We start from the raw sequence: 27,951 nt of genomic DNA, 5'->3' as shown, positions 1-27,951 counted from the left end.
GGGAGGAGGAGAAGGTGGAGTGGCGTACCTGGGAGGCGGTGGCCAGCGTCGGCGCGGGGCGCAACGACGACAGCGGTGGCGAGCGCAGAGAAGGAGGAAGCAGGGTCGTTGCGAAAGGATCAAGGGTGGCGCTGGTGGCGTGCGCAGGGAAGGAGGAGGCGGCACAGGGGGCAAAGGGCTGTGTGCCTTCCCCCGCCCCCCTGCAGTGCTTTTAAAAGCCTCAAGGGGGCGACGAATGGGGAAAGCCCGATGGGTTTCCCTAATTCTTCCGAAAACAAAGGTGGAAGGGGGGGGGGGGCGCTCGGGAAGAGGATTTAAAATCCTCTTCCTGAGTCGGGTTATTAAAACCCTAATGAAGAGGGGCTCTGGTCGGGTCCGGACCCGACCCAGCCCGGGTCCAATAAATTTTTTTTTTTAAAAGCGGGTTTTACACAGTTCCTTGCAATTGTTGTTTGATATTGGGTTAATATATCTTTTATGTGACATTCGTCTTCTCAGGACACATACATGTTTGGGTAGCTAAATACCCATCTGATTAACGTAACATGACAATTTGTGTGGATTCTGATCCCTTGGATTTGCAGCATAGTGGCTTCTCTTTGACTTTTCTCTAAGGAAATGTGTGTGTGTGTGCGCCCGTGCATGCGGGTGGGTGGGTAATATATCTTTTATGTCCATGGTTAACAGTCTCCTCATTTCGTTAGAGTTGAAGGTTAATACTGTGTATACATCCACTAATGTCTCAAACCCAGTTTGGAGGTTTGTTTTTCCCATACATTTTCTCTTACAACCTTCTGATGGTTGGTAATACATTTAAAATTAGAAAAGATTGTCTAAGGAAAATTAAGCAGTCAATTTATCTTTGTGCAAAAAATCTACACTTGATGTCATCTTCTTTCTCCCTTGAAAAGTCTTGTACTGTTGATATCCACTTAGCATTATCAATACATTATTAATTTCATTTGGTAGAGAATTATATATCGTTCACTAGCTTTAATCCTCGACTTGAGGAAGACTAGATCATAGTCGCCAGTATCATTCTCGGCAATTTCTTGCTGAGGGCTTATCTCGGAGTTTTTTCCAATTAGTGGTAAATCTCAGGAAAATCTTAGAAGTTTTAAAAATTGAAAAATATAAAAAATAAGAAAGATAATAGAGAAAGCACATGGAAGTGAGTGAGAAAAGTGAGAGAAAACACATAAAAAACAAGAAAAGTTAAGAGAACATATAAGAAGAATAGATGAAGTGTGTGGAAAGCATATGACTTCCGTGGGCGAATCGAGGTTCTCAACAAGTTTCGGAAATGAGGAGTATCTCACTTCCCAAGTGAGTTTCTGAGAAGCAAGCTTCCCACCTATCTAAGAAGCTTCCGGTAACTCTGGGCAACCCTCTTAAGTCATACTAAATGGCTTTTGTTAGATAAAGAAAAGGAATGGTGAAGTGTATTTTCTAGTAGTTTCAACTTTCAATGTATAACCATGAAATCATGCATGATTTTGTTTTCTTCTTCTTGTTCTCTGCTTATGATCTTTCTGGTTACAATACCTGCAGGCAAGTGGTTGAGAATTTTCATTCACAACTGACAGAAGTATTTTCCAGATTAGATCTTAATACTCCTCAAGCAAAGAGCAGGTATCTCTCTGGTCCTATGTGTCGTGTGGTCTCACAAATAACTTTTTTTCAATAACTATGGCTTTCAATGTTAGGATATCCACCAAGATTAATGAGTTGATTTGTGTTACCAGACTTTTTCGGGATATCCAGCACATTCTGGCTTGCATTCATGCACTGCCTGCCTCTAAGTTAACTAGTGACAGCATGCCAAACTCTGGGCAGCTTGATCAATTTTTGGCACAAAGATTTCCGAGTGAGGCTGGTCAATGAAATTGCGTGTAGATTAGCAAGTTGGGAAGTTCTTTATCAAATTCTGATAATTCCTGGGGACCTCCATTGCGGCATATGTTTCCAAAAGCATGCAGCTGTCTTGTGAAAAATTTATAAGGTAATCTTATACTGTTTACTGCAAGTTCTACACATTCTAGAACTAAATCCAATTTACAAATTTTGATGAAACAAAAAATATGAATGTAATGCATGTCCCAAATTATCATTGGCATCCTCTTCTCGTATTCTCCATACCACTCAATGCAATCATGTCTCAAGTTTCTTATCTGATAAGACTTGGACTTTGACTCAGGAGCTATTGACCATAAGACAGATCCGAAGGATATGTTTTCTAATTATTCTCCTTTTCCAGTGAGTAATTAAATTAAATCTGTTGATGGACCATCTATCTTCATGCTTGAGAAGGGAGATATTGGCACTTCCTGTTTTATCCTTAGTTTTACATGTTCTTGGCTTCAAATAAATTTGCATTTGCTTTCAGTTAGTACTGTAGTGTAATGGTTGTTGCATAACCTTTTTTTTCTACTTGCATAACACAAAATAAAGGGCTTTATGTTTTGGATGAACCCCAGGTTATGTCTTCAAGTAAGGTTAACTTTGATATCTTTAGTGAAATATGACCAGTTGCAGCACTTTTTTTAGAACCTAGCTATTTGACTAAGATACAGGGTCTCTTACAAAATGTTATATGAAAAATAAAAAAAAAGTGCATCTATTTTGCAATGTGATGTATATCAGATGGCAAAACTATTAGAATATATGCACCAGAGTATTGTCAATGAAGAAGAAGGAGAAGATGCCATGAGCAAGGGGCAGCAGCTGCTGAAAACAATCCTCAATAATATGTCATGCCCTATATTTCCATATTATATATGTTACAGTTCAGATCGGGTTTGTCGGACCCGGATCAGATTTGCCCAATAATGACAGCAATACAAAAGATGTTACATAAATGTTCCATAAGATCATCGGGTCTAGATCCAGACCCGTGAACAAACAACATATAGTCTCAATACCCTCCCTCAAGTTGTGCATGGTCTTGCACCATGGAAAACTTGTTCTTCAAGAACCAAAACCGTATGCTAGTAAGTCCCTTAGTGAACAAATCAGCCACCTAATCAGTCGTCGGTATGTAAGCTGGTTCCACTTCTCTATCTTCTACCTTTTGCCGGATGAAGTGCTGATCCATTTCTATATGCTTTGTGCTACTGTGGTGAATAGGATTGAAGGCAATCTGTATGGCACTCTGATTATCGCATAAAAGGGTAGTGGGCAGAATATTTTCTCTTATTTCAGTCAAGAGATGTCTCAGCCATGTAACCTTTGTTGTAGCTGCTGCCATGGATCGGTACTCAGCCTCAGTGCTGGATCATGCAACTGCCCGTTGGTTGTTGCTACTCCATGCTATCAAGTTTTTATCAATGAAAACACAGTCACCAAAAACCGACCGTCTATCATCTGGATCTCTAGCCCAATCGGCATCTGTATATACAAGTCAATGTCTCTCACCCTTAGATTTAGACTGATGATAGACTAGGCCATCTTCAAGAGTTCCTTTTAAATATCAAAGGATTCTCTTAACTGCATTCATATGTCCGGTGCATGGGTCATGCATGAATTGCGAGACTTGATTCACTGCATACACAATGTCTGGTCTAGTGAAGGTGAGATATTGGAGCATACCCACAAGACTTCGATATTGCCTGGGATCTCCATATGTCTTCCCATCCTGTGAGCTGAGCTTGTGATTAAGTACACTAGGAGTGGACAACGGTTTATTTGTGTTGAGTTAACAAAAGATATCTGTTGTGCCGATCAACCTCAACCCCCTAGAAATAACGCAAAACACTCAAATCTTTCATCTTAAACTGCCGACTCAACAAGTCTTTTGTAGCTTCTATATGTTCAGTAGAGTTCCCAATAATAATAATATCATCCACATATATGAGAAGTAAAGTGTTCACGTGATGATTTTGGAAAATGAACAGTGAATGATCGAGATGAGACCTAAGGAACCCGTGGCATTGAATTTTGAGTGAAAAGCTATCATACCACGAACGAGAGGCCTGCTTTAACCTATAGATGGCTCTTCGTAGTTTACAAACATGTGTACTGGAACTGTGTTCTATATAACCAAGGGGTTGCTCCATATACATCTCTTCTTTCAGGGTACCATGCAAAAATGCATTTTTTACATCAAGCTGACTGAGAGTCCATCCATATTGAATCGATAAAGACAAGATTAATCGAACGGTTCTCATCTTGACCACAGGGCTAAAGGTCTTCTCATAGTCTTGCCCATATTCTTGAGTAAACCCCTTTGTTACTAGTCTCGCCTTGTAGCACTCAATAGATCCATCAAGTTTATATTTTATCTTATAAACCCATTTGGACCCTACAACATTTTTGTCTGAGGGTGTAGGGGCAATCTCGCAAGTCCCACACTCATATAAAGCCTCCATCTCCTCATTCATTGCCTCAACCCACTTGATTGACATAGAAGCTTGTGCAAAACTAATGGGTTCATCCTATTTTTCAATCATGGACAATTGAAATTCTGTAGAAAAGTTGTTATAACTTACCCATCTCTTAATGGGATGATGAATCCTATCAAACTTCCTGGGCTGCACATCAAGACGCTAAGCATTATTCTTATTCCGTCGCATGTAGACAACCCCTTGATACTTTGTGATATTTGGGACAGGCATTGCAATGTTCTGTGCATCTGGTAACTCTTCCCGTTGCATTTGTGCATTTGGTCCATTCTGTTCAACAGGTAATGAATGATGTGGTGAAGAGCCTTGTGTCTCCATCTGATCAAATAGCTCTACCGCAAGCCATGGTTGATAGCTTTCAACATCTTTGTTGTGCCCATTTACCCTCACTAAATCGTCGGTATTGGTCTCATCAAATACAACGTTCTGTGATACACTAATGCGATTAGTGGTAGGATCATAGCAACGATACCCTTTGTATTGATCAACATATCCAACGAACTTGCACATGCATGCTTTGTCCTATAACTTGTTGCATTGAGAACTATCAATATGAACATGACATACACAGCCGAACACTCACAATTCATTATAGTTAGGGTGAATACCAAAGAGTGTAAAATAAGGATATTGATTATCTAGCAACTTCATTGGCAGGCGATTTATAATGTGCACAGCGGAATGAAAGGCTTCAATCCACAAACTTAAGGAGATGTGAGTATCATGTAACATGCTCAATGCACTTTCCACAATGTGTCGGTGTTTTCTTTCCACCACACCATTTTGTTGTGGTGTATAGGGACAAGAAATTCGATGGCTTATTCCGTTATCTTGGAGAAATTCAGTAAATTCCTTTGATAAATACTCTCCCCCACCATCACATTGGAAATATTGAATCTTAGACGAGAATTGATTACAAATTAGAGCATGAAATGAACAAAAGAGCTTAAACACCTCGGATTTATGCTTCATGAAGTAAATCCAAGTGTATTTGGAATAACTATCGATAAAAGTAACATAATCACGACTACCTGATAAGGAGGATTGTGGGATAGATCCCCATACATCATAATAGACAATTTCAAAAGGCAAAAAAGCTCTTTGATTTATTGAATTGAAAGGAAGAACATGGCTCTTATATAATTGACAACTGGAACAAAGTGAAAAATTAGATTGAACACTCAAGTTAGACCATGAAACAAGTTCACCAGATGAGCGATTACAATGACTCAAACGACGATGCCAAATTTTTGGCTTATTACACTGAGATAAACTAAAACAAATTTTTGGACGACAATGCCTGGACAACCTATGATTTTGGCGAAACATCACGAATAAATGAAGACTCCTTGATGACATACATATTCCCCTGTCGTTCTCCTTCAACGAGCATCTTCTTCGTGAGAAGATCCTTGATACATACAGGAGTAAATTCGACAGAAAAATTAGTATTATCAACAAGTTTAGAAACATAAACAATATTTTTGACGATGTTGGGAGAATGATAAACACCAGACAATTATAAAGAAGAAGTAGGAAGTTGAAGAGAAACATTTCCAGTGCGAGAGATGGGATGAAGAGAACCATATCCAGTTTTAATACTAAATTTTTCATGATAAGAAATGGGCCTCGAAATCTTATCGATATCACCTGTCACATGCGCAGCAGCCCCAGAGTCAATGTACCAAGTCCCTTGTTCACTTTGTTTGAAGCTCTTCTCATCATCCTTAGACTCTTCTCTTGCCTTTCTTCTAGTAAAAGTCCCAACACCATTAATTTTGCCTTTGTTCTGTGGGTTATACCAACAATTTGCTTTAATGTGCCCCTTTTTATTGCATTGGAAACATGTTGGTACATTGTTGAAGTTTTGGTTCCCTGAGAAGGTGATAGTCGGCATGTTAGGTGTGGGCAGTAATCCACGACCTCCTTGACCATTTCTTACCTGTCCTCGTCCTCCTCTAAAACCACCACGTCCCCTTTCTGGCACTATTCCTGTGACTAACATATCCTGACTACTGGAATTCATAGTCATCTCCTCACCTCTAATGGTAACTTCATATTGTAGTAGCTTTGCACGAAGATCTTCAAAATTGGGCAAGGAAGGGAGGCATACGAGGGAGTTGACCAACATGTGATAGTCAGACCCAAGACCATTCAGTGCTTCTTGAACTTTGTCCTTATCAGGGATCTCACAACCTACCATTGCCAGTTGATCTGTAATAGTCTTGGTTTTGTTCATATACTCTGTGACTGAAACTCTCTCTTTAAATGCAAAATCCTGGCCTCTGAAATCTGTGAATAAGTTTGCGCCAATATCTACCACAGTTTCATAGCCGAACATTTATCTGGAATGGCCACTGATATCTCTTGGGAAAGAGTAGAGGTAATGTATGCCACAATTGCCTGATCTTTTCTCCTCCATGTTGCAAATTCTGGATTACGAACCAATTTGTTGGAAATCTCCCCTTTATCATCTCTCTCCTCTTGCAAGACAAACTCTGGTGGGGCATGGACAGATCCATCAAGATATCTAGAGTGATCCAAACTCCTAATAAAAGGCAAGATTTGCCTCTTCCAAGTCAAGTAATTCGAGTTGGTGAGTTTTTCAGAAATAAGTTGGCCAAGGAAGCTCGATGGGAGAGGAGAATCCATGAAGAAAATAAGAATAAATGATGTTGAAGGAAAGAACGAGAAGTGGATCAACAAGACAATCCAACAAGTCAGAGAAACATTCGGCCCAACAATCTGAGTTCACCTTATTTTTTATTTGACCTGACTCACTGCTTCTCTGATACCTTTAGTGGACTGCACAATTTGTACTGGTCAAAGTCTGACCAGACTTGTCGTAGACCCCAAAATATATAAAGTCAAGTTTGACGAGAATGGGTATGCAAATTTGAAACCCAATAAAGTCTGTAAGATGAATATTCTGACGTGAATAGTCAGATTTGATGCTAATGCAAGACAGGGACAGATCTGATGCACTAATCAGATCTGGAATCAACGAAGAAGATGGGTTAAAAAATTTTGACGTCGACAATAAGAAGAGAAACAGATCTGAAACAAAAATCAGATCTGAAATCCAAAGGTTGAATCTAAATCAGAAATCAGAAGTTTGATTTTGAAATTAAAGATCGATGATTATGACAAGGATGACGTTGGAAGAAAAATATGAAGAAATAGAAGACAGAGAAAATAGAAGGCAAATTTTTTATTAACCTGGAATAGAAGAATCTCTCGAGACACACTTGCTGGAATCTGTTTCACTCCCTCGAACAGAAGTCGGATGCAATCTTGCTCTGATACCATATTAGAATATATGCACCAGAGTATTGTCAATGAAGAAGAAGGAGAAGATGCGGTGAGCAAGGAGCAACAACTGCTGAAAACAATCCTCAATAATCTGTCGTGCCCTATATTTCCATATTATATATGTTACAGTTCAGATCGGGTCTGTCAGACAGACCCAATAATGACAGCAATACAAAAGATGTTACATAAGGTCATCGGGTCTAGATCTAGACCCGTGAACAAACAACGTACAATCTCAATAAAAACACCATCATGCTTCATTTCCTCAGAGTTCCTCTAAAATAATCTTTTTTGTATTACCATTCCATGACCAAGCCCTTGAAAACCTTTGTGGTCAACTCTAAGTCAACCAAGTACTTAGGATTTTCCCTTCATTTAAAATGTGTGTTAAAAAAACTTCTTTTGTAACTATATCTTCACTACCATCACTTGTGAGTATTGTACCAATAACATATAGAGGTAAGAGAGTGTTGTGCTTAGGAGAGGTTAGAGACTTCATTCATCGGCTATTTGAGGTCTGCATCTGTGTGTGTGTGAAGAGGGTTTCTGATGTCATCATGCTGGAATGGATCCATAACCCTCAAGTCCACCAGCCAGCTAGTCCAATCATCACAGAGCGTTAATGCCTGAAAAACATTTTTAGAAAACGAGTAAGAACCGAAGTGCTCGTACGAGACCTAAATTTCTAACAGTAAAAAAATAACATAAGGTAAATCAAGCATAGATTTAAGAGGATTCACAAGTAACATATCATCAGAACAAACTTATCATCTAAGCAGTTCAAGCAAACATTCAACAATTTCATGCTAAATTAAATATTTAGGGATGCATGAAATCAATGCTAAACATTTAGGGATGCATGAATCAATGCAACATGCATGAATAACTTTTTAAGTTAATTATCAGAATTACTTTTGCATGCATGTCCTTATTTAATGCACATAAATTTAATTTTTACTTTCTTAGAAACTCGTAGATACTTAAAATGGGCAAAATTCTCGAGGTTCACGGCAGTTTTCAGTTGTAGCTTAACACACAATTTGTATTTTCATTACTAGGTTCTACACTTGTTCCTCGATCGATATTAGGAATCATCACCATCAATCAGAACATTATGATTCATCACCTAATGTTGGGACATCAAAGAAATCATCATCCATTGGCGTTATTTTTTTGTATACCAATAACTACCGTTAAGTCAATAACACCACCCCATGCAAAGTGACTGAAAGTTCCCTACAACCGTGATCAGGTATACTGACCACTTATCGGGTTATTGGGGATAACAAATGCACACAATGTTTAGTATCCTTACGGTCCCCCATGACCGCCATCCAAGGTTCTCACCCTTTCAGAGGGATACCAAAGAAGAAATTATTATATTGTTTGGTCTTTTTCACCAACATTTATGCAAATCCATATACAATAACAAATTCGTGTCATTGCTTTATCAAATTCAACAATGTAATTAATTCAGAAAACTAATCTTTGACAAAATTATTCTGCAATGCAAAAATCACAATTTAACATTTTATAAGCAACACATGCTCATGACCCTCAACTGCCCATCAGTGGATTAGATATTACCACAATAAATTAGCATTGCAAGATTTTCAGTGAACATGAAAGATGCATAATAGCCAAAATCTTCATAGTATGCAGAAACTTAGATTTAAGCATCAAGAATGATAAAAATCTTCATAGTATGCATGCAAAAATTTTCAGACATGATTAGAGATGCATAAACCTGGATTTAAACATCAAAAACGATAAAAATCTTCATGGTATCCATGCAAAAATTTTTAGACATGATTAGGGATATGCATAAACTTGGATTTAAGCATCAAGAACATAAAAAATACGTAATATATACAAGCAAAAATTTGATGCAAAGGATTAATTTTAAGCATCAAGAACATAAAAAATGCATAGTATATATATGCAGAACTTTGCAGACATGTTCAGGGATGCAAAAAATCAATTTTAAGCATCAAAAAATAAAAAATACATAGTATATACATGCAAAAATTTGTAGACATGTTCAGGGATATAAAAAAATAATTTTAAGCATCTAGAACATAAAAAATATATAGTATATACATGCAGAAATTTTCATATATGATCAACCCTTAAACCTATATGATTTAAAACATGCTAAACCCTCGTTCTATCAGAAAAAGAGAAGAACCCGTACCTTGCTTTGCTGAGAATATGTGAAAGAATAGAAGAAGGTGATGCCCCTCTTTTTCCTCTCCCTCTCTCTCTCTCTTCTTTGTCCTCTTTTCCTCCCTCCCTTCCTCTCTCTAGTTGACGTTTTTTTTAGAGAGAGGCTTGACCTCTCTCTTTATATAATAAGGGAGGCTCCTAGGGGGTGACCCCCCGCCCTTCTAGTAAGTTATTGTTTGGGGTAGAGTTCTAACTACTTTTAATATATAACTATATATATGTGTTTCTTAAAGTTTTAAATTCCCTTTGTTTTGAAAAGTTATGGATGGATTATGGGTCTGGGTTGGATTCATGATCTAAATCCATATCCATTTGGATTTCAACCCATTCATAGGCACTAGTCAATTGATTGCATTGTGTTAAGTTCTTAGATTTTGACGAAAGCGGCGACGATTGCGTCGCAACGGTCGAACTTGAACCCAGTTCGAACAGACTGGATCGAGCCGGGCTCAACACTCGGTGCACAAGAGTCGGCTCGGGTTACGGGGCTGACTCGGGCTGCGCTCGGTGATAGCCGAGCTAGGTCTGGCCCCCAAACAAGACAGGATCGAGCCTAGGCTCAGTCCTCCTGCTCAGAGAACCAGGCTGGGCTTGCTTCAAACGGAGCTCAGCTTTGTAGGCTGACCTAGGGGACAACTGCAACATGTAGGAAGGTCGGACAACCGGAGGCAGTGGTTGTGAGAAAGGAGCCCTTGATCTCTACAGCGACCTGTCATCGAGAGAGAGAGAGGGGAGAGAGAGAGAGAGAGAAAGAAAGAGAGATTCCAGAGAAAGGGTGTCAGTCGATCGTGGCTGCACCTTTCATCCTATTAATGTGTTAAGTGTATAAAACTAGGGTACAAAAATACCCTTTAATAACATGCTAATTTACATTATACACTAATTGGTTCTGGACCCGATCCATTATATAAATGGATCGGGTCAGACATATACATAATGACGACTTCTTTTCAGCCTCCCTCAAGTTGTGCATGGTGCTAAACCATGAACAACTTGCTTTTCAGAAACCAAAATCTGTCCTTTGTCAACCCTTTAGTGAGGATGTCAGCAACTTGTTTTTCAGTTGGCACATACATGGGCTCAATCTCTTTATCTTCAACCTTTTTTCTAATAAAATGTTGATCTATTTCAATGTGCTTTGCTCGACTACGGTGGATGGGATTGAAGGACATGATGATACTTTGATTGTCACACAGCAACAATGACCGAGCAATCAGATCTCCCATTTCTGTCAGGAGATGTCTAATCCATGTAGCCTCGGCCGTGGCAGTGGCCATCGATCTGTATTCAGCCTCAGTGCTTGATCTAGCAACCGCCTTTTATTTTCTACTACTCTATTTTACCAAGTTTGGCCCAATGAAGCTGCAATAACCGGATACTGATCGTCGTTCGTCTGGATCACCCGCCCAATCAGCATCATCAAAAGTGACGATCTCATGGCCCTCATGGCCCTCGCCTGGATCTAATTCTCTTTTCTTGTATACCAGCCCATCACCAACTATACCCTTCAGGTAACGAAGTATACGTTTGACTGCCTCCATATGTGACATACGAGGTTCATGCATAAACTGGGATACCTGATTAACCGTATATATCGGGTCTAGTAAAAGTCAGGTATTGCAACATGCCAACTAAGCCCCGATACTTAGTAGGATCTCCATATATATCCCCTTCCTTTGAACTAAGTTTCTGATGAATTACACTTGGAGTTGTTAATGGCTTATAATCTGTCATGCCTGCTCTGCTGAGAATGTCCAACGTGTATTTGTGTTGAGTAAGGGTGAGTGTATCATTTCTTTTATCAACTTCTACCCCAAGAAAATATCGCAGCTCTCCCAAATCTTTCATCTTAAATCTCTGATTTAATAACTTCTTCACTTGCTCAATGTGACTTTTGCAGTTCCCTGTGATGATGATGTCATCTACATATATTAATAGAAGAGTAGTGACTCCTTGTTCATTGTGAATAAATAATGAGTGATCCAGAAGGGACCGAGAGAAGCCATGCCGTTGTATCTCTAGAGAAAAACTGTCAAACCAGGAACGAGAAGCTTGTTTCAAACCATAGAGTGCTCTCTTTAACTTGCATACATATTTTTTGGCGTCTCGTTCTGCATATCCAGTGGGTTGTTCCATGTAGACCTTCTCTTTTAAATCCCCGTGCAGAAATGCATTTTTTACATCCAGCTGGCTCAATGCCCATCCATGTTTAATGGCTAGACTCAACACAATGCGAATGGTACCCATTTTAACTACAGGACTAAAAGTTTCATCAAAGTCTTGGCCTTCCTCTTGTGTGAATCCCTTGGCTACAAGTCTAGCCTTGTACCTTTCGATGCTCCCGTCTGGTTTATACTTTATCTTGTACACCCATTTTGACCCAACAACATTTCTGTTTAGTGGTCTAGGTACAATCTCCCATGTCCCACATTCATGTAAGGCCTCTATTTCTTCATTCATTGCTTCTACCCATCTTCTAGAGCTCGCAACTTGATAGAACATGAGGGGCTCATCTTCTTTACTTATGAATGTCAAGAACAACTGAAAATCCAATGAATTTTTTTTATAACTTACCCACCTGTCAAGCGGATGTTGAATCCGTGAGGATCTTCTGATATCCATCGTCTGTGAAGCGGATGATCCAGATGGATCCATACTCGTACAAGAAATGAATGAGGGCTCTTTCTCTCGCCGGGTGTACACAATACCCTTATACCTTGTTGGCTCCAAGTCATGTGTAACAGTCTCTTCCGTTTGAGTTTCATTGGCTGATTCTTCATGTGTCTCCTTCTGACTGCAATTTTTTGGACAGTCTACTTTACCATTGGAAAAGAGTTCTGAATTTAACCATAGGTAGTATACCTCAATGCTGGGGCTTGAGTTATCAGCATGAAGGGTTGAATTAGCATCCTGATCATCAAAGTTCATTTCATCGAAAATTACATTCCTTGATATTTTGACACGTTTACTCAGGGGATCATAGCACCTGTACCCTTTGTAGTCTTCTGCATATCCTATAAACCTGCATTTTAAGGCTTTATCTTGGAACTTGTGCCTGAGTGAGCTGTCAATGTGAACATAGCAAACAGACCCAAACACACGTAATTCATGATAATCAGGTTGTATGCCAAAAAGAGAGAAATATGGTGACTTATTTTCTAAGATACTCATGGCCAATCGATTTATCACATGATCTGTGAAGTGAAAAGCCTCAGTCCATAATGATACAGGGAGATTGCTCCCGTGCATCATGCTCATTGCAGTCTCAACAATATGTCGATGCTTCCTCTCAGCAATCCCATTTTGTTGAGGTGTATACGGGCAAGACACTCTTCTCTTTATCCCATTATGTTGAAGGAAACTAACAAAGTCACTCGAGAAGAATGCACCTCCTCCATCACACTAGAAATTGAGAATGTTGGTAGAGAAATGATTTTGAACAAAAGAATGAAATCTCTGAAACAATCCAAATACTTTTGATTTGTGCTTCATAAAAAATATCCAAGTATAACGTGAGTAACTATCAATGAAAATAAGATAGTATTTACTGCCAGAAAGAGAAGTAATTGGGGCAGGACCCCAGACATTTGAACAAATGACCTCAAATGGCCTTGAAGCTCTTTTATTAATGGAAGCAAATGGTAAAACATGACTCTTACATAAATGACAACTAGAACACTTTGTATCAGCGACCTCTGAACTCAGACTGGACTTAGGAATAAGATTATTCAAGACAAGTTTTTCAATAAAATGGCGACCACAATCGCTAAGACGACTATGCCAAAGTCTTGGCTTATTACATTCAGAAATAGTAAATATAAAATCAGGATAAAAAAATTGACGTTGGTGAGGCTTCAAGGATGAATAGTCGGAATGAATGGAGGAAGGATATTCTTGAAAGATGTACATGTTGCCCCATCGTTTTCCTTCAGCGAATGTCTTCCTCGTGCGAAGATCCTTGACATAAACAGAAGAGAGAGTAAATTCAACTGAAGCATTAACATCATCAACAAGTTTTGAGACAAAAACAATGTTCTTTTGAATATCAGGCGCATGGATGACACTTGGAAGTTTAAGAGAGGACTTTGACATGGGTATAATGGCATTTCCAGTATGTGAGATTGAGTGATGAGAGCCATCTTCTGTGACTATGCTATTCTTACCAACATAAGGAGTAAGAGTCAAGAGTTTACCTATATCACCCGTGACATGAGTAGCTGCTCCAAAGTCGACATACCAAATTCCTTTGTCATTTTGCTTCATATTCAATCCTGCCAAGGCTGCCAACAACAACTCCTTTACTTCTCCATCCTTCCTAGCCTTTACTTATGGAGCTTTCCCTTTGTTTTGAGGATTAAACCAACAATTTGCTTTAATGTGACCTTTCTTGTTGCATAGGAAAAAGGTGGGAATGGGTCTTTGTCCTTGTATATTGGGTGTTGGAAGTATGCCACGACATCCATAGGTATTTGTCCCTTGGCCTCCTTTTCCTCGAAAAGAACTTCCTCGTCCTCGACCATAACTCATTCCCATAGCCAGCACATCTTGTGTTCCTGAATTCCCATGAGAATCTTCAGAAGATCCTTTCAGAGTCATCTCATATTGCAATAATTTCGCACAAAGATCTTTAAACTTTGGAAGTTCTGGTAAACATAGTAAGGTTGTCGTCATAACATGATAGTCTGGCCCCAATCCACTTAAGGTTTATTGTACTCAAGACACCCAACAACAACCAACTGGTCTGTGATGCCTTTCATTTTGTTCAGGTATTCCATAATAGACATGAAATCTTTCTTCAGCATTTGAAACTCTCGCTTAAGAAACATAATTCTTGCTTCAGAAATTTGTGAATATGTTTGAACTAACTTATCCCACAGTTCCTTGGCCGAACAATCATCAGGAAGAGCAATAAGGACCTCCTGTGAGAGAGTTGAAGTGATGTATGCCACTAGCGATTGATCCTTCTTCATTCAAACAACATATTCTGGATTCTTGTGAAGAACAACAAATTGTTCTCCTTTATCGTCCGTTTTTTTCTGCGAAAGGAATTCTGGAGGCGGTGGAACCGATCCATCTAGATGACCAGAGAGGTCCTGACTCTTTATAAATGGGATGATTTGTCTTTTCCAGGTTAAGAAATTGAAGTTATTCAGTTTTTCAGAGACTAGTTGATCGAGAAAACTTGAGGACAGACATGACTGCGCATGAGTAAAATCCATTTGAGAGAAAACCTGAACTGACACTTAGGTATGAGAAGCAAAATAGAGGGCTCGGCTAACAGGACACTTGGCTGACAGATGATAGAAAACAAGTTCACGTGGTTTCCAGGTGATACTCGGCAGGCTGATGCACCAGGTGATACTCGGCAGACAGAAAGAGAAAAACAAAAAGGAATAACGCGTTTCCAGAAAATGCAATAAAAAATAATTTCAGATACCACAAAATCAGCAGAGATTAACAGAAGAATCACAAATTAACAAAGAGAAGTACAGATTGTAGAAAATCAAAGAGAATCACAGTGATCTGAAATAAAACAGATTTACGTTTCCACAGAGGTCGAGTTTCTCACAGAAAGAAAGAGGATCACAAAAAATCAAAGAGAATCAGAGGTCAAGTTTTTTTTTTTTTACAGAAAGAAAGAGGAACCTGCACTTTACGTTTCCAGATTCACGTGGAGGTCGAGTTTCTCACTGAAGAGGTCGAGTTTCTCACAGAAAGAGGGGGGAACCTGTCATCGCGAAACCGAGATCAACCATTTCACACCCAGACTTGGTTAGATCCACGCAGATCCACGCGCCTATTGACTTTCACGTTGATAGGGTGAAAACGAGGCAGCCCTTCACTCCCAGACGTCACGCTGGCTCTGATACCATGTGAGAAAGGAGCCCTTGATCTCTACACAAGACCTGTCACCGAGAGAGAGAGAGAGAGGGGAGAGAGAGAGAGAGAGAAAGAAAGAAAGAAAGAAAGAAAGAAAGAAAGAGAGATTCCAGAGAAAGGGCTTTAGTCAATCGTGGCTGCACCTTTCATCCTATTAATGTGTTAAGTGTATAAAACTAGGGTACAAAAATACCCTTTAATAACATGCTAATTTACATTATACACTAATTGGGTCTGGACCCGATCCATTATATAAATGGATCGGGTCAGACATATACATAATGGCGACTTCTTTTCAGTGGTTGCCGCGATTGTCGAGGACAGAAGCACTGCCTGCCACTAGTGGCGCGGCAGAGCGACGAAACCCGAGCCTGGCTCAGGTTCAAGAAGGCCAAAAATACATCAACAGGAGAAGAAAATCGAAGAGGGGTGTTCAGTACCCTTCTCTCCTGGCGAGCCCCGATCTGTCGGCGACAGACAGGGAAGAAAAGGTGCTCGGCACCCTTCCTCTTGGCAAGCCTTGGTCTACCGACGACTGACACGAAAAAAAAAGGAGAGGGTGCTCTGCACCCTCCCTCCTGTCGAGCTCCGGTCTGCCGACGACAAACAAGGAAGGACAGGAAAAAAAAAGAGGCGACACCACTCGTGTGCTGCCACCTCTGAAAAAAAAACGACACCCGAGTGGTGTCGTTGCTTCTGACAAGGCGGCAACACCGAGCGATGCTGCCATCACTAAGAGAAAGAGGGAAGAGAAAAAAAAAGTGTGTGTGTGTGTGGGGGGGGGGGGGGATCGTACCTGAGGGAGAGAGAGAGACGGTGTCGAGCCGGGTCCGCCGGTAATAGGAACAAGGAGATGAGGGGGGGAAACGGGAAACAAAGAGACAGGAGGGCTCCGACGAGCCTCCAGCGAGGTGCAGGGAGGGGTGTTGTGGTTTCAGTGAGGGAAAGAGAGTGACAGTGGGGGGATAAAGGGGAAACAGAGAGACGGGAAGAGGGTGACTCGGGGTGTCACGTCGGGGGGTTTCGGGGTTGAGGTCTTCGGTGAGCAGGGATTCTTGGCAGGGGGTTTCACCAGGCAGAGAGATGAGAGGGAGTCATTAGGGTTCGGGGTCAAGCAGGGCCTCCGACGAGCCTCCTGCGAGGTGCAGGGAGGGGCATTGGCTTCGTGCGCCAGCGTGACTCAGGCGAGAGTTGGGAGGGCTCCGACGAGGGTGAGGCGTCAGAGACAGGGAGCCGAGGCGTAAGAGAGAGTCTGGTGAGGGTTCAACAGAGGTGAGGCATCGGGGTGGGCAGCAGCGGTGTCCACAGGGGAGGGGTCGGGTCGCACTTCGGCTGCTCAGGGAATAGTCGAGAGAGGGGGGGGGGTCTATGACCCGGATTCAGTCGTATCCAACCTGGATTCAATTTTTTTTTTAATGCACGAGTCTTACACTAATACTCATTACATCCACTAAAAAATGACCTATTTACCAATTAGATGTGAAAAATGTTTTTCTTAATAGTGATCTTAGTGGGGAAGTATACATGGATCCTCCATTGGGACTTAATATTGAAAAAAGAAAAACTTTAAAACTAAAAGATTTATATGATCTTAAACCAACCCCTAAGCCTCCAGCGAGGTGCAGGGAGGGGTGTTGTGGTTTCAGTGAGGGAAAGAGAGTGACAGTGGGGGGATAAAGGGGAAACAGAGAGATGGGAAGAGGGTGACTCAGGGTGTCACGTCGGGGGGTTTCAGGGTTGAGGTCTTCGGTGAGCAGGGATTCTTGGCAGGGGGTTTCACCAGGCAGAGAGATGAGAGGGAGTCATTAGGGTTTAGGGTCAAGCAGGGCCTCCGACGAGCCTCCTGCGAGGTGCAGGGAGGGGCATTGGCTTCGTGCGCCAGCGTGACTCATGCGAGAGTTGGGAGGGCTCCGACAAGGGTGAGGCGTCAGAGACAGGGAGCCGAGGCGTAAGAGAGAGTCCGGTGAGGGTTCAACAGAGGTGAGGCATCGGGGTGGGCAGCAGCGGTGTCCACGGGGGAGGGGTCGGGTCGCACTTCGGTTGCTCAGGGAATAGTCGAGAGAGGGGGGGGGGGGGTCTGTGACCCGGATTCGGTCGTATCCAACCTGGATTCAATTTTTTTTTTAATGCAGGAGTCTTACACTAATACTCATTGCATCCACTAAAAAATGACCTATTTACCAATTAGATGTGAAAAATGTTTTTCTTAATAGTGATCTTAGTGGGGAAGTATACATGGATCCTCCATTGGGACTTAATATTGAAAAAAGAAAAACTTTAAAACTAAAAGATTTATATGATCTTAAACAAACCCCTAAGCCTCCAGCGAGGTGCAGGGAGGGGTGTTGTGGTTTCAGTGAGGGAAAGAGAGTGACAGTGGGGGGATAAAGGGGAAACAGAGAGACGGGAAGAGGGTGACTCGGGGTGTCACGTCGGGGGGTTTCAGGGTTGAGGTCTTCGGTGAGCAGGGATTCTTGGCAGGGGGTTTCACCAGGCAGAGAGATGAGAGGGAGTCATTAGGGTTCGGGGTCAAGCAGGGCCTCCGACGAGCCTCCTGCGAGGTGCAGGGAGGGGCATTGGCTTCGTGCGCCAGCGTGACTCATGCGAGAGTTGGGAGGGCTCCGACGAGAGTGAGGCGTCAGAGACAGGGAGCCGAGGGGTAAGAGAGAGTCCGGTGAGGGTTCAGCAGAGGTGAGGCATCGGGGTGGGCAGCAGCGGTGTCCATGGGGGAGGGGTCGGGTCGCACTTCGGCTGCTCAGGGAATAGTCGAGAGAGGGGGGGGGGGTCTGTGACCCGGATTCGGTCGTATCCAACCTGGATTCAATTTTTTTTTTAATGCACGAGTCTTACACTAATACTCATTGCATCCACTAAAAAATGACCTATTTACCAATTAGATGTGAAAAATATTTTTCTTAATAGTGATCTTAGTGGGGAAGTATACATGGATCCTCCATTGGGACTTAATATTGAAAAAAGAAAAACTTTAAAAGTAAAAGATTTATATGATCTTAAACAAACCCCTAAGCCTCCATCGAGGTGCAGGGAGGGGTGTTGTGGTTTCAGTGAGGGAAAGAGAGTGACAGTGGGGGGATAAAGGGGAAACAGAGAGACGGGAAGAGGGTGACTCGGGGTGTCACGTCGGGGGGTTTCAGGGTTGAGGTCTTCGGTGAGCAGGGATTCTTGGCAGGGGGTTTCACCAGGCAGAGAGATGAGAGGGAGTCATTAGGGTTCAGGGTCAAGCAGGGCCTCCGACGAGCCTCCTGCGAGGTGCAGGGAGGGGCATTGGCTTCGTGCGCCAGCGTGACTCAGGCGAGAGTTGGGAGGGCTCCGAAGAGGGTGAGGCGTCAGAGACAGGGAGCCAAGGCGTAAGAGAGAGTCCGGTGAGGGTTCAGCAGAGGTGAGGCATCGGGGTGGGCAGCAGCGGTGTCCACGGGGGAGGAGTCGGGTCGCACTTCGGCTGCTCAGGGAATAGTCGAGAGAGGGGGGGGGGGGGGGGTCTGTGACCCGGATTCGGTCGTATCCAACCTGGATTCAATTTTTTTTTTTAATGCATGAGTCTTACACTAATACTCATTGCATCCACTAAAAAATGACCTATTTACCAATTAGATGTGAAAAATGTTTTTCTTAATAGTGATCTTAGTGGGGAAGTATACATGGATCCTCCATTGGGACTTAATATTGAAAAAAGAAAAACTTTAAAACTAAAAGATTTATATGATCTTAAACAAACCCCTAAGGCTTAGTATGAAAGATTTAGTGTTGCTATGATAAGTTTGGGCTTTTAATCTTGATATACTGGCACTGTTCTCTTTATTAAGGATGCAAGTACAAATATTGTAATACTATTGTTGTATGTTCAGAATTTACGCTTCCATCTCACAAGTGCGGTTGTTAAATTTTGTGGCAATTAGTTAAAACTTTTAGTTCTTTTTCTTTATTTTTAAGAAGAAAGGTGGCTTTGCTATTGTTTTTGATATTTATGTGATTTGGTATTTACCTTAGTTATCTTTTACTCTCCTTATCAATTACCTATATATTGTCATATAATTGTCTTTATCTTATGTGTTATAGAAGTTTAATTCCTTGATCTGTCCTTATGCTTGAGGATAAGCTTAAGGATGTTTCAACTTTCAAGGATGTTTAAAACATTCTAGTCATCGTATGTTTAGCTTGTCTATGTGCATGCATGTGTGCATTTACACATGTATCAAGTGTTTGATGTGACTTCAAGTTCATGCATGCATTTTCAAATTTTAGATGATCAATAAATTTATTTATTTATTCATTCATAGATAATCTAATTTTGAAGCACACATGCATGCTTTTGTTTAAATTAGGTGATGCATGTAAACATGTGCGTGAAAGTTTCATTTGCAGTCGCATGTATGTGTGCTTGTCCAAGATATGAGTAGGGCTGGTAAATGAACTGAGCTGCTTGCAGCTAGTATCTGTTTGGCTTATGTCAAGCTTGTTCGGGCATGTCAAGTGTGCTTAGTGATGAAATACAAGAAGCTTGTGTATGATAAGTGAGTTGAGCATGAACAGTAGGTGTTTGACTCTCAGCTCATCTAGGCCCGTATAGATGATTGTTGGTTGTTCACCTATAGAAGTGTGGCCTAACTTGTTTTCATCTAGACCAAAATTATGCTCATCAGGCATGTTTTGTGTGCGATACATACTTTCACGTTGGCTATTTATCATTTGCTCTAAGAGGCTAAGAAAGATTTTCCGATATTTCCTATGGAAGGGGAGGAAGGAAACATGTGGCTTACTAATTTCTTGGAACCATGAGACTTGATGAGACACTACTTGAAGATCCTATACCTTATAGACAGCTGATCGGATCCCTCACCTACCTATCCATTACCAGACCCGACATGGCCCATGTGTTTCATGCAGTCAGCTAATTCCAGCATGCCCCCACGATTGTGCACATGAGTGCAATGTTAAGGATTATTAGATACATTAAGAACTTAATAAGCAATGGGTTTTTCTTATCTTCCTCTTCCTCTTTAGATTTACTTGTTTATACTGATGCTAACCGGGGGAAAACCCTAATGATAGAATCTCAACTACTGGTTTTTGTGTTTTCTTAGAAGATTCTCTAATTTCGTGGAGATGCAAAAAACAACAAAAAAATATTGTTGTCCTCAACCAGAGTTATCAGAAGCTCCTTAGATTGGTGGGAAGCCTGTTTTCTAGAAACTCGCTTCGGAAATGCGATACTCTTCTTTTCTGAAACTTGATGGGAATCTCGATTCTTCCACGCTTCTCCTATGCTTTTCACATGCTTCATATATTCTTCTTATATGTTTTCTCACTCTATTTTTCATGTTTTATGTGTTTTCTCTCACTCACTTCCATGTGCTTTCTCTAAATTGGCAATCATTATTTTTAGATTTTGTTAAAAAATTAATTCTTACACTAAAAATTCATGAAATTTAAGAAGTCACTTATATTTTAGTTTTTATTTTCGTTTCATTTTTATTCCTATTTAATTCTTATATTGTTTTTTTTTATTCTTCACTTGCTTCCTATACATTTTAAAATGCATCTCTTCTTGCTTATGCTTTCTTATCATTTCTCGCTTCCGCTTCCTAGTATGACAACCTTGTCCTCAACTAAAGCTAAATATCGAACGATGGCTACAACAACAATGAAACCTATGTCACATGGGTGCGGGTGCGGGGGTGCGACACTTTCAAAAAACTTGGGTGTGGCAAAAATATAAAAAATTATATATATATATATACAATTTTTAAGTTTTAATAGTTAACAACAGTAACACTAATGAAATAAAAAACAATTATCATAATATTATCAAATCAATTCATCATCATGCAAGCAATAAATCAAATTAACAATCTATAATTCTATTTTACATCATAAAAACTAACATCATAATTAAATCAACCTAAATATATTATAGAAACAATCAAATAAGTAAAGCATAAAAGAAGTAAATTATACAGCATACTAACAAAAGAAACAAAAATGCATAATTACATACCAAAAGTATATCCTACACAATGTATATGACGATGAGGTAATGAATCCTAATAATTTTCTGCTTCATCATCAAATGCATCATAAGAAGGAAGATCAGGCTCATATAAATCCATGTTTGTAATGTTGAAATTATGCTCTCCCTTTAAGTCACACTCTTCTGGGTTTACATCCTAAAATTTGGATGATCCGTGTCTGTATTATTAAAAATTTAAAACAATTTGAAAATGTTAAATAAAAGTATATTTAAATGAAAAAACTAATAAATAGTCAAATAATTAAGAGAGCAAATTAGTACCTGTATTCATCATTGGTTCGCGAAAGTAGTCGAAGATTTGAACGAACATATACTAAATCCTCTGCACGCTTGCTGGTGAGTTTGTTTATCTTCATGTTGTGGATTTGAGAATATGTGCTCCAATTTTTTTCACAACGGGATGAACTAGCAAGTTGTGATAGCAATCTCAATGCAAGACGTTAGATAAGAGGTGTTTCTGATCCTAATGTTGACCACCATGTAATAGGATCTATATTATCCTTCTGTCTCGCGAGTAATGCCTGTCCATATAATCTCGAAGATGCAAATTTTTCAAACTCTTGTGTGACTTGATTTAGAATATGTGATTCCGGATAAAGTCTTATCATACACATATTTCTATGCCTTGATAGCTCTGAGTCTAAATTTGGAGGGACACGACCAATACCTTCCTGCCACCTTTTTGCGTAATATTTTGGATTAAGAGAATGTGTTATGCAATGCAAAGGAGTGATGCTCTTATCCCATCTTCTGACTAAAATGAAATGAACATGGTTAAAAAATTCTGAATCATCCAATGCATGTTTTTTTCCTTCATACTTGAAAACTATAACTTATATTTTTTCAATCATATTATCCCACATTTCATAAACTTTGTGAAGCATGGGCTCATTCTTATCAACTTCTCTCAACATTTCTCAAATAGGTTGTGTAAATTGAAGGAAATATACGACTCTGTCTCAAAACTCATCATCAACAATGAATTTATTAAGCTTTGACATCCTCATTAGCACGATATAATGTCCAATTCTCATCAGTCACCATGCTAACCAAAGCATTCTTCACTTCCTTAATCCTATTCACCATCACAATGATGGACGCAAAACGTGTTTCAACAACCTTAAACAATTTCAGGTCAGAATGCCTATTAAATATAGCATTAGCATGATGATGGTTGACAACAAAATTCCTAATGCTTTTGACATTGTTTTCTAATTCCTCAATCCATGAACATAGAGCATATGTTGGTGAATTTTTTTCTTCTTTGGGGTTGCAGATGCTCTTGAGGGCCAGATTCAAGTTGTGTACTACACAGGGAGTCCAAAAAATATTAGGATACTCGCTCTCCAAATTCAATGTTGCACTTTTACAAACTGGAGCGTTGTCTGTGATGATTTGTACTACTTTCTGATCACCCACTTCTTTTATTACTTCTATAAAAAACTCCTTCAAATACTCAACAATTTTAGATTCCCCAGATGCATCAACTGCTTTCAAGAATACTGGGCCACTAAGCGAAGAATCAATAAAATTGATTAGTGGATGCCTTTAAATATCTGTCAACCCATCAGAAACAATAGAAACTCTATTTTTCTCCCATGAATATTTTTTAATCTCTAACAATCTCTCAATATTTGCCCTCTCTTCTGCAAGAAGTGTGGTTAATAGTTTTTCTGAGCTTAGAGTTTCATAGCCACTCAAATTACAATTTGCCAAAGAAGTAACTAAATCCTTCCAATAAGGATTTCTAGCTGCATTAAATGGGAGTGAACTAGAATAAAAATACCTCTGTACTTTTTTATCCATCTCCTCCCTTCCATATGTATTGAATGCTGCTTGTATCGTTCCTCTTTCTCTACCTTCTACATCCATTTTTTTTAGCATCTTCTTGGTGACTTAAAAATGACACTAATTGCACAAGAATCACTCATTGTCTTCCTTTTCTCATATTATTCTTGTATTTTCTTATATTGTTTTCGCATTGTCTTATCAACTCTTCTGCATCCTGAAATACCATGTCTTAGTATCTTCAACAAATGATCCTTAACTCTTATGTAAGACCGAACAAAATCTTTTTCACCGAGCTTGCATCGAAATCTCTTATTTCGACCACCTCCTCCAGTTTTTGCAAGCTTATCTACGTGTACCCATAGTGACCCTCTATCATCACTCCCACTACATTTATCAACAACACTAGCAGCAAAACTCACATGTGGAGATGAGGATGACGCAAGTCCCTTCCTTTTAGCTGTCATTTTTGTCCTGAAAACACAAAAAAAATATTAAAATCAATTATGCACACAATCAAGATTTATAATATTGAGTGCAAGGTCAATACCATATCCAATAAGTTCTAAAAAATATAGTAGTAGTACGTATAAATAAATACTGAAAGGTACGAGAAAAATATATAACAATAATATTAATCATTAATGCAAAGCTACTCCTAAGCATGGGATTATAAAAAATATATATAAGTGTAGAGTGTGCACTCTGCAAACATATTTTTTCACTTAACATGCATTAAATTAGGTATCTTTAGTTTTATGTTTAAATGGGTTTCTAAAGAGATCCAATTAAAATTAACAGTCTATATTGCAACAAAACTTTGTCATAAAAAATCAAATGTTTTGGTTGAATTAATTCGATATCAAAGCATATTTTCTAGCAACAAGCCATGATAAATGCATCTACAATACATGCATGTTCGGGTTTGGCCTAAATCCGATACTATACATGTTCGGATAATATGCATGTTCCTCTCTCTCTCGTTCCATCTCTCTGTTTCCTAAATTATTTAGGAAAAACACCAGCAACTATGCATTCTTTTTTAAGGAATCCAATATATATATGAGAACTGCATATATTAGGCCAGATAAAAATTTAAATTTCATTAATACAATTGAAATTTGAAAATTAACTAAACACTAAACAAACAAGAAAAACTGTTTATGTTAACCAAGATCTATTAAGTTCACCACATAATGCATTGCAACTCTTATCCAACAAGCAAAACCAAAAAATTTGAATTTTAAATAAATGCGTTCGTTACATTTAAAAAGAACCAATTTGATCAAAACCGTAAAAAATCTCAAATTTGAATAAGAAACTATGAAAGCTCTATCTCAATTAGACCAAAGCTGACAGATTGTGAAGTGAGAGTGAGAGACAGAGCGAGCGAGAGATGGAGAGAGAGGGTCTGAGGGAGAAAGTTGGGGAGAGAGCGAGAGTGAGAGTAAGTGAGAGACAGAGAGAGCGAGTGTGAGAGTAAGTGAGAGACAGAGAGAGCGAGTGTGAGAGTGACAGAGACAAAGGGATACAGAAAAAGCGAGAGAAGAGAGACAAAGACAGAGGAAGTGAGATTGAGCGAGAGAAGAGAGATGGAGAGATAGAGATAGCGAGTGAGAGTTCGAGAGATAAAAAAAAGCAAGAGAAGAGAGCGATAGTGGGAGACAGAGAGAAGAGAGACAGAGCGAGTAAGTGAGAGGATGTAGTGATACGTACTTGAGGATACCCTTCACGGCTTCGTCGGCTTCAGGAGAGGTCTGGAGGAGAGGTTGGCGTCATCTTCGGGAGGAGAGGAACTCTCCTCAGCCCATTTCATCGGGCATTTTTTTAAGGTCAAAAAATTGGACATAAATGACCCTGGGTGCGTTGACTGCACCGGGTGCCGCACCCGCACACACACCCGTGTTGCGTCGCGTCGCATCGACACGGGTGCGGCACCTGGTTGGCCGAATCCCTGTGATAGAATGAAACTTTTGTAGCTAAGAAGTCTTATCAAAGACAAGAGGGTAATCGTCTCAAAATCTTCGAAGATATGATGCGATAATAAGAGTGCGATCTACATTGCGAGCAATCACACTTTCCATGAGTGAACCAAACATATTGAGATGGATTGTCATTATGTGCGCGATGAATATTTGAGAGGGACTGTTAAGTTGTTGTATGTTACATCGGAGTACTAGTTTGCACATTTCTTCACTAAAGCTCTTCCTACACTACTGTTTATTTTTCTTCTTAACAAACTTTCAGTGATCTCACCGTAAGTTCAATGAGGGAGTGTTAAAATGGATATATATATATATATATATATATATATATTAATGTTTCTTGTATTGGCCCTTCAGGGGCATTTTAGTAATTTTATTCTTTGTGATAAGGACTGTCCACTAGGGACAGTTTAGTCTTTTTCTGTATTTATTTTTCTTTTTCTTTTTTTGTTTGTCTTTCTTACTTTGTGTAAGGGCACAATGGTCAAATGACCATAGAGCTGTTGGGAGCTCCCAATTTCTCTTGGGAGCTCCCCAAGCCCTCTCTCTTGTATATAAATAGGGGCTTCTCCCCTCTCTTGTATTAATGCTTATTTTAAGCATTTTGTGCTTAATAAAGCTTATATTTTTTATGTTGTTCTTTTCTTGACTCTTTGTAGTATTGTATATGCATTTTGTGCTTGTGTAGTGCCTTAGTGCTTTTGTATTGTCCTTTATTAGAATTGTAATTGTGCTTGTGCCCTTTGTATTTACTTTTCCACGTACTTCATTCTTGAGGGTTCAACCCTTTTATGTTTTAATGCTCCTTCTTTCTTAGCAATGAAGTTTCCTTTGTGTTTTTCTCCTCTTCATTCTCTCTATCTTCTACCTTCTTGTTTTGATATTATCATGATATAACTTGTCTATCCATTGTGAGAAAGATGCACTGTAGCAAAGATTAGATGAATTTAGAAACATGGATATCTTGCAAAGATAAGATAAATTTAGAAGAAAGAAATAGAGAGAGAGGTTCCTTTCTTAAGTTACTCTACCGTCGAACACATTACTGGAGCAGAGCTGAAGTTTTGGAGAATGCTTCCATAATGGTCATCAAGACTAAACTACTCTTTCATATTGGTAAAATAAAGTATATCACCTACTTTCCACAGCATGCACCACTCGATACACATTAACATTTTGAAAAAAACATGTGTTCCTACTTCATGATAAACCAGTAATTATCTTCTGAGATGTAAAAGGTAGTGCCACCCAAGAACCTCCTTACTCTTGACCCTGATGAATGGATCTTTTTTTTTATTCATCAACTTCTAGCTGTTCCATTCACATTTCACAGGGCAAGTATACATGCATGCTTTTTGACTTGATCTCCTTTCCTAGACTGTCGTATGATGTACAACAAAGTTTTGTGGATTTCACGTCTTTGGTGCACATTCTACTGGAACTTTAATAAGGCTATCATAGAGGTGTATCATGCAGTTATTTCAGTTGAAACTTGACTACACGCACACAAGCACGTGTGTTTGGGTTATGGAACTTGATCTCTATGACTGTGTTTTTACTTGTTTTCTGTTTCATTCTGTCTGAAACAGGTGTTATTCCATTCTCAAAAGATGAAGTGATGGTCCCCTCTGCCTTCCTGGTGACAAATAAGCACAATTCACAACTCTAACGTTCTTTACTCTAATTATTTTTATCTTTTTATTCTTTTAAATGGTTTCCTGCAGTTTTGCTCCCCTTTCCACCCCAACCTGTACCATGTTTTTGGCTCTTTTTTTGCAATTGCAATCCCTTCTTGCCAAATTTCCCCTTGGACTCTTTTTTTGGGGTTGAATACGCTGGCATCCATAAATAATCATAGTGAGATTATGAAATCTGTAATATGTAATTTTTGAAAGTAAAGCCTTGCCTACCATGCTTGTAAAAAATGATACTGTAATTCACTGGAAGAAGAGCTGCATTCCCATTCCATGGATGTATGAGCCGAGCAATTGTCTTACAATTAAGTTTATTTCATAACTATGATAAACCGTGGTTCATTCATGTCAGCGTGAATTTTGGAAACAAGTTTAGTGGGGCTCTTTAGATGTTAATTCATTAATAAATTTGTAAGCATTAGGAAAAGAAAAAAGGGAATCTTTAAGGTCAAGAATGAGTATCTTGAAATTAAGCCGTTTGCTTGTTGCCATGGTTCTCATATCAAGGGCTAAAACGTATCTTTCCTTTTTTTTATTAGCCCTGGAAAACCTGGCCCAAGTCCGACCGAGTCCAAACATAGTTTTGCACCAGTAAAAACCCCTGTACAGCTCCCCTG

General features: G+C 39.6%; 1 protein-coding gene across 2 annotated transcripts in view; it reads left to right on the top strand.

Moving 5' to 3' along the window:
* The window catches only part of VPS54, a 184,637-nt gene extending 157,246 nt beyond the window's left edge, over positions 1-27,391 (top strand). The window contains exons 17-19 of one of the 2 annotated variants that reach the window (XR_016425973.1): positions 1,552-1,632; positions 1,746-2,002; positions 27,230-27,391. Coding sequence is in view for 1 of the 2 variants with exons in the window: in XM_089980823.1 (XP_089836949.1) it covers positions 1,552-1,632; positions 1,765-1,807 (124 nt within the window). In the remaining variant the exon portion in view is untranslated. Of the gene's footprint in view, positions 1-1,551; positions 1,633-1,745; positions 2,003-27,229 lie in introns of those variants that run through there. The other variant, XM_089980823.1, reaches the window with a different exon arrangement.
* Positions 27,392-27,951: the final 560 nt, after the last annotated feature.

This window comes from Nuphar pumila, chromosome 11 (assembly GCF_984573655.1).
Source record: "Nuphar pumila chromosome 11, dmNupPumi1.hap1.1, whole genome shotgun sequence".
In the NCBI taxonomy this organism is placed as follows: domain Eukaryota; kingdom Viridiplantae; phylum Streptophyta; class Magnoliopsida; order Nymphaeales; family Nymphaeaceae; genus Nuphar; species Nuphar pumila.
This window is presented reverse-complemented; position numbering and strand designations above follow the sequence as displayed.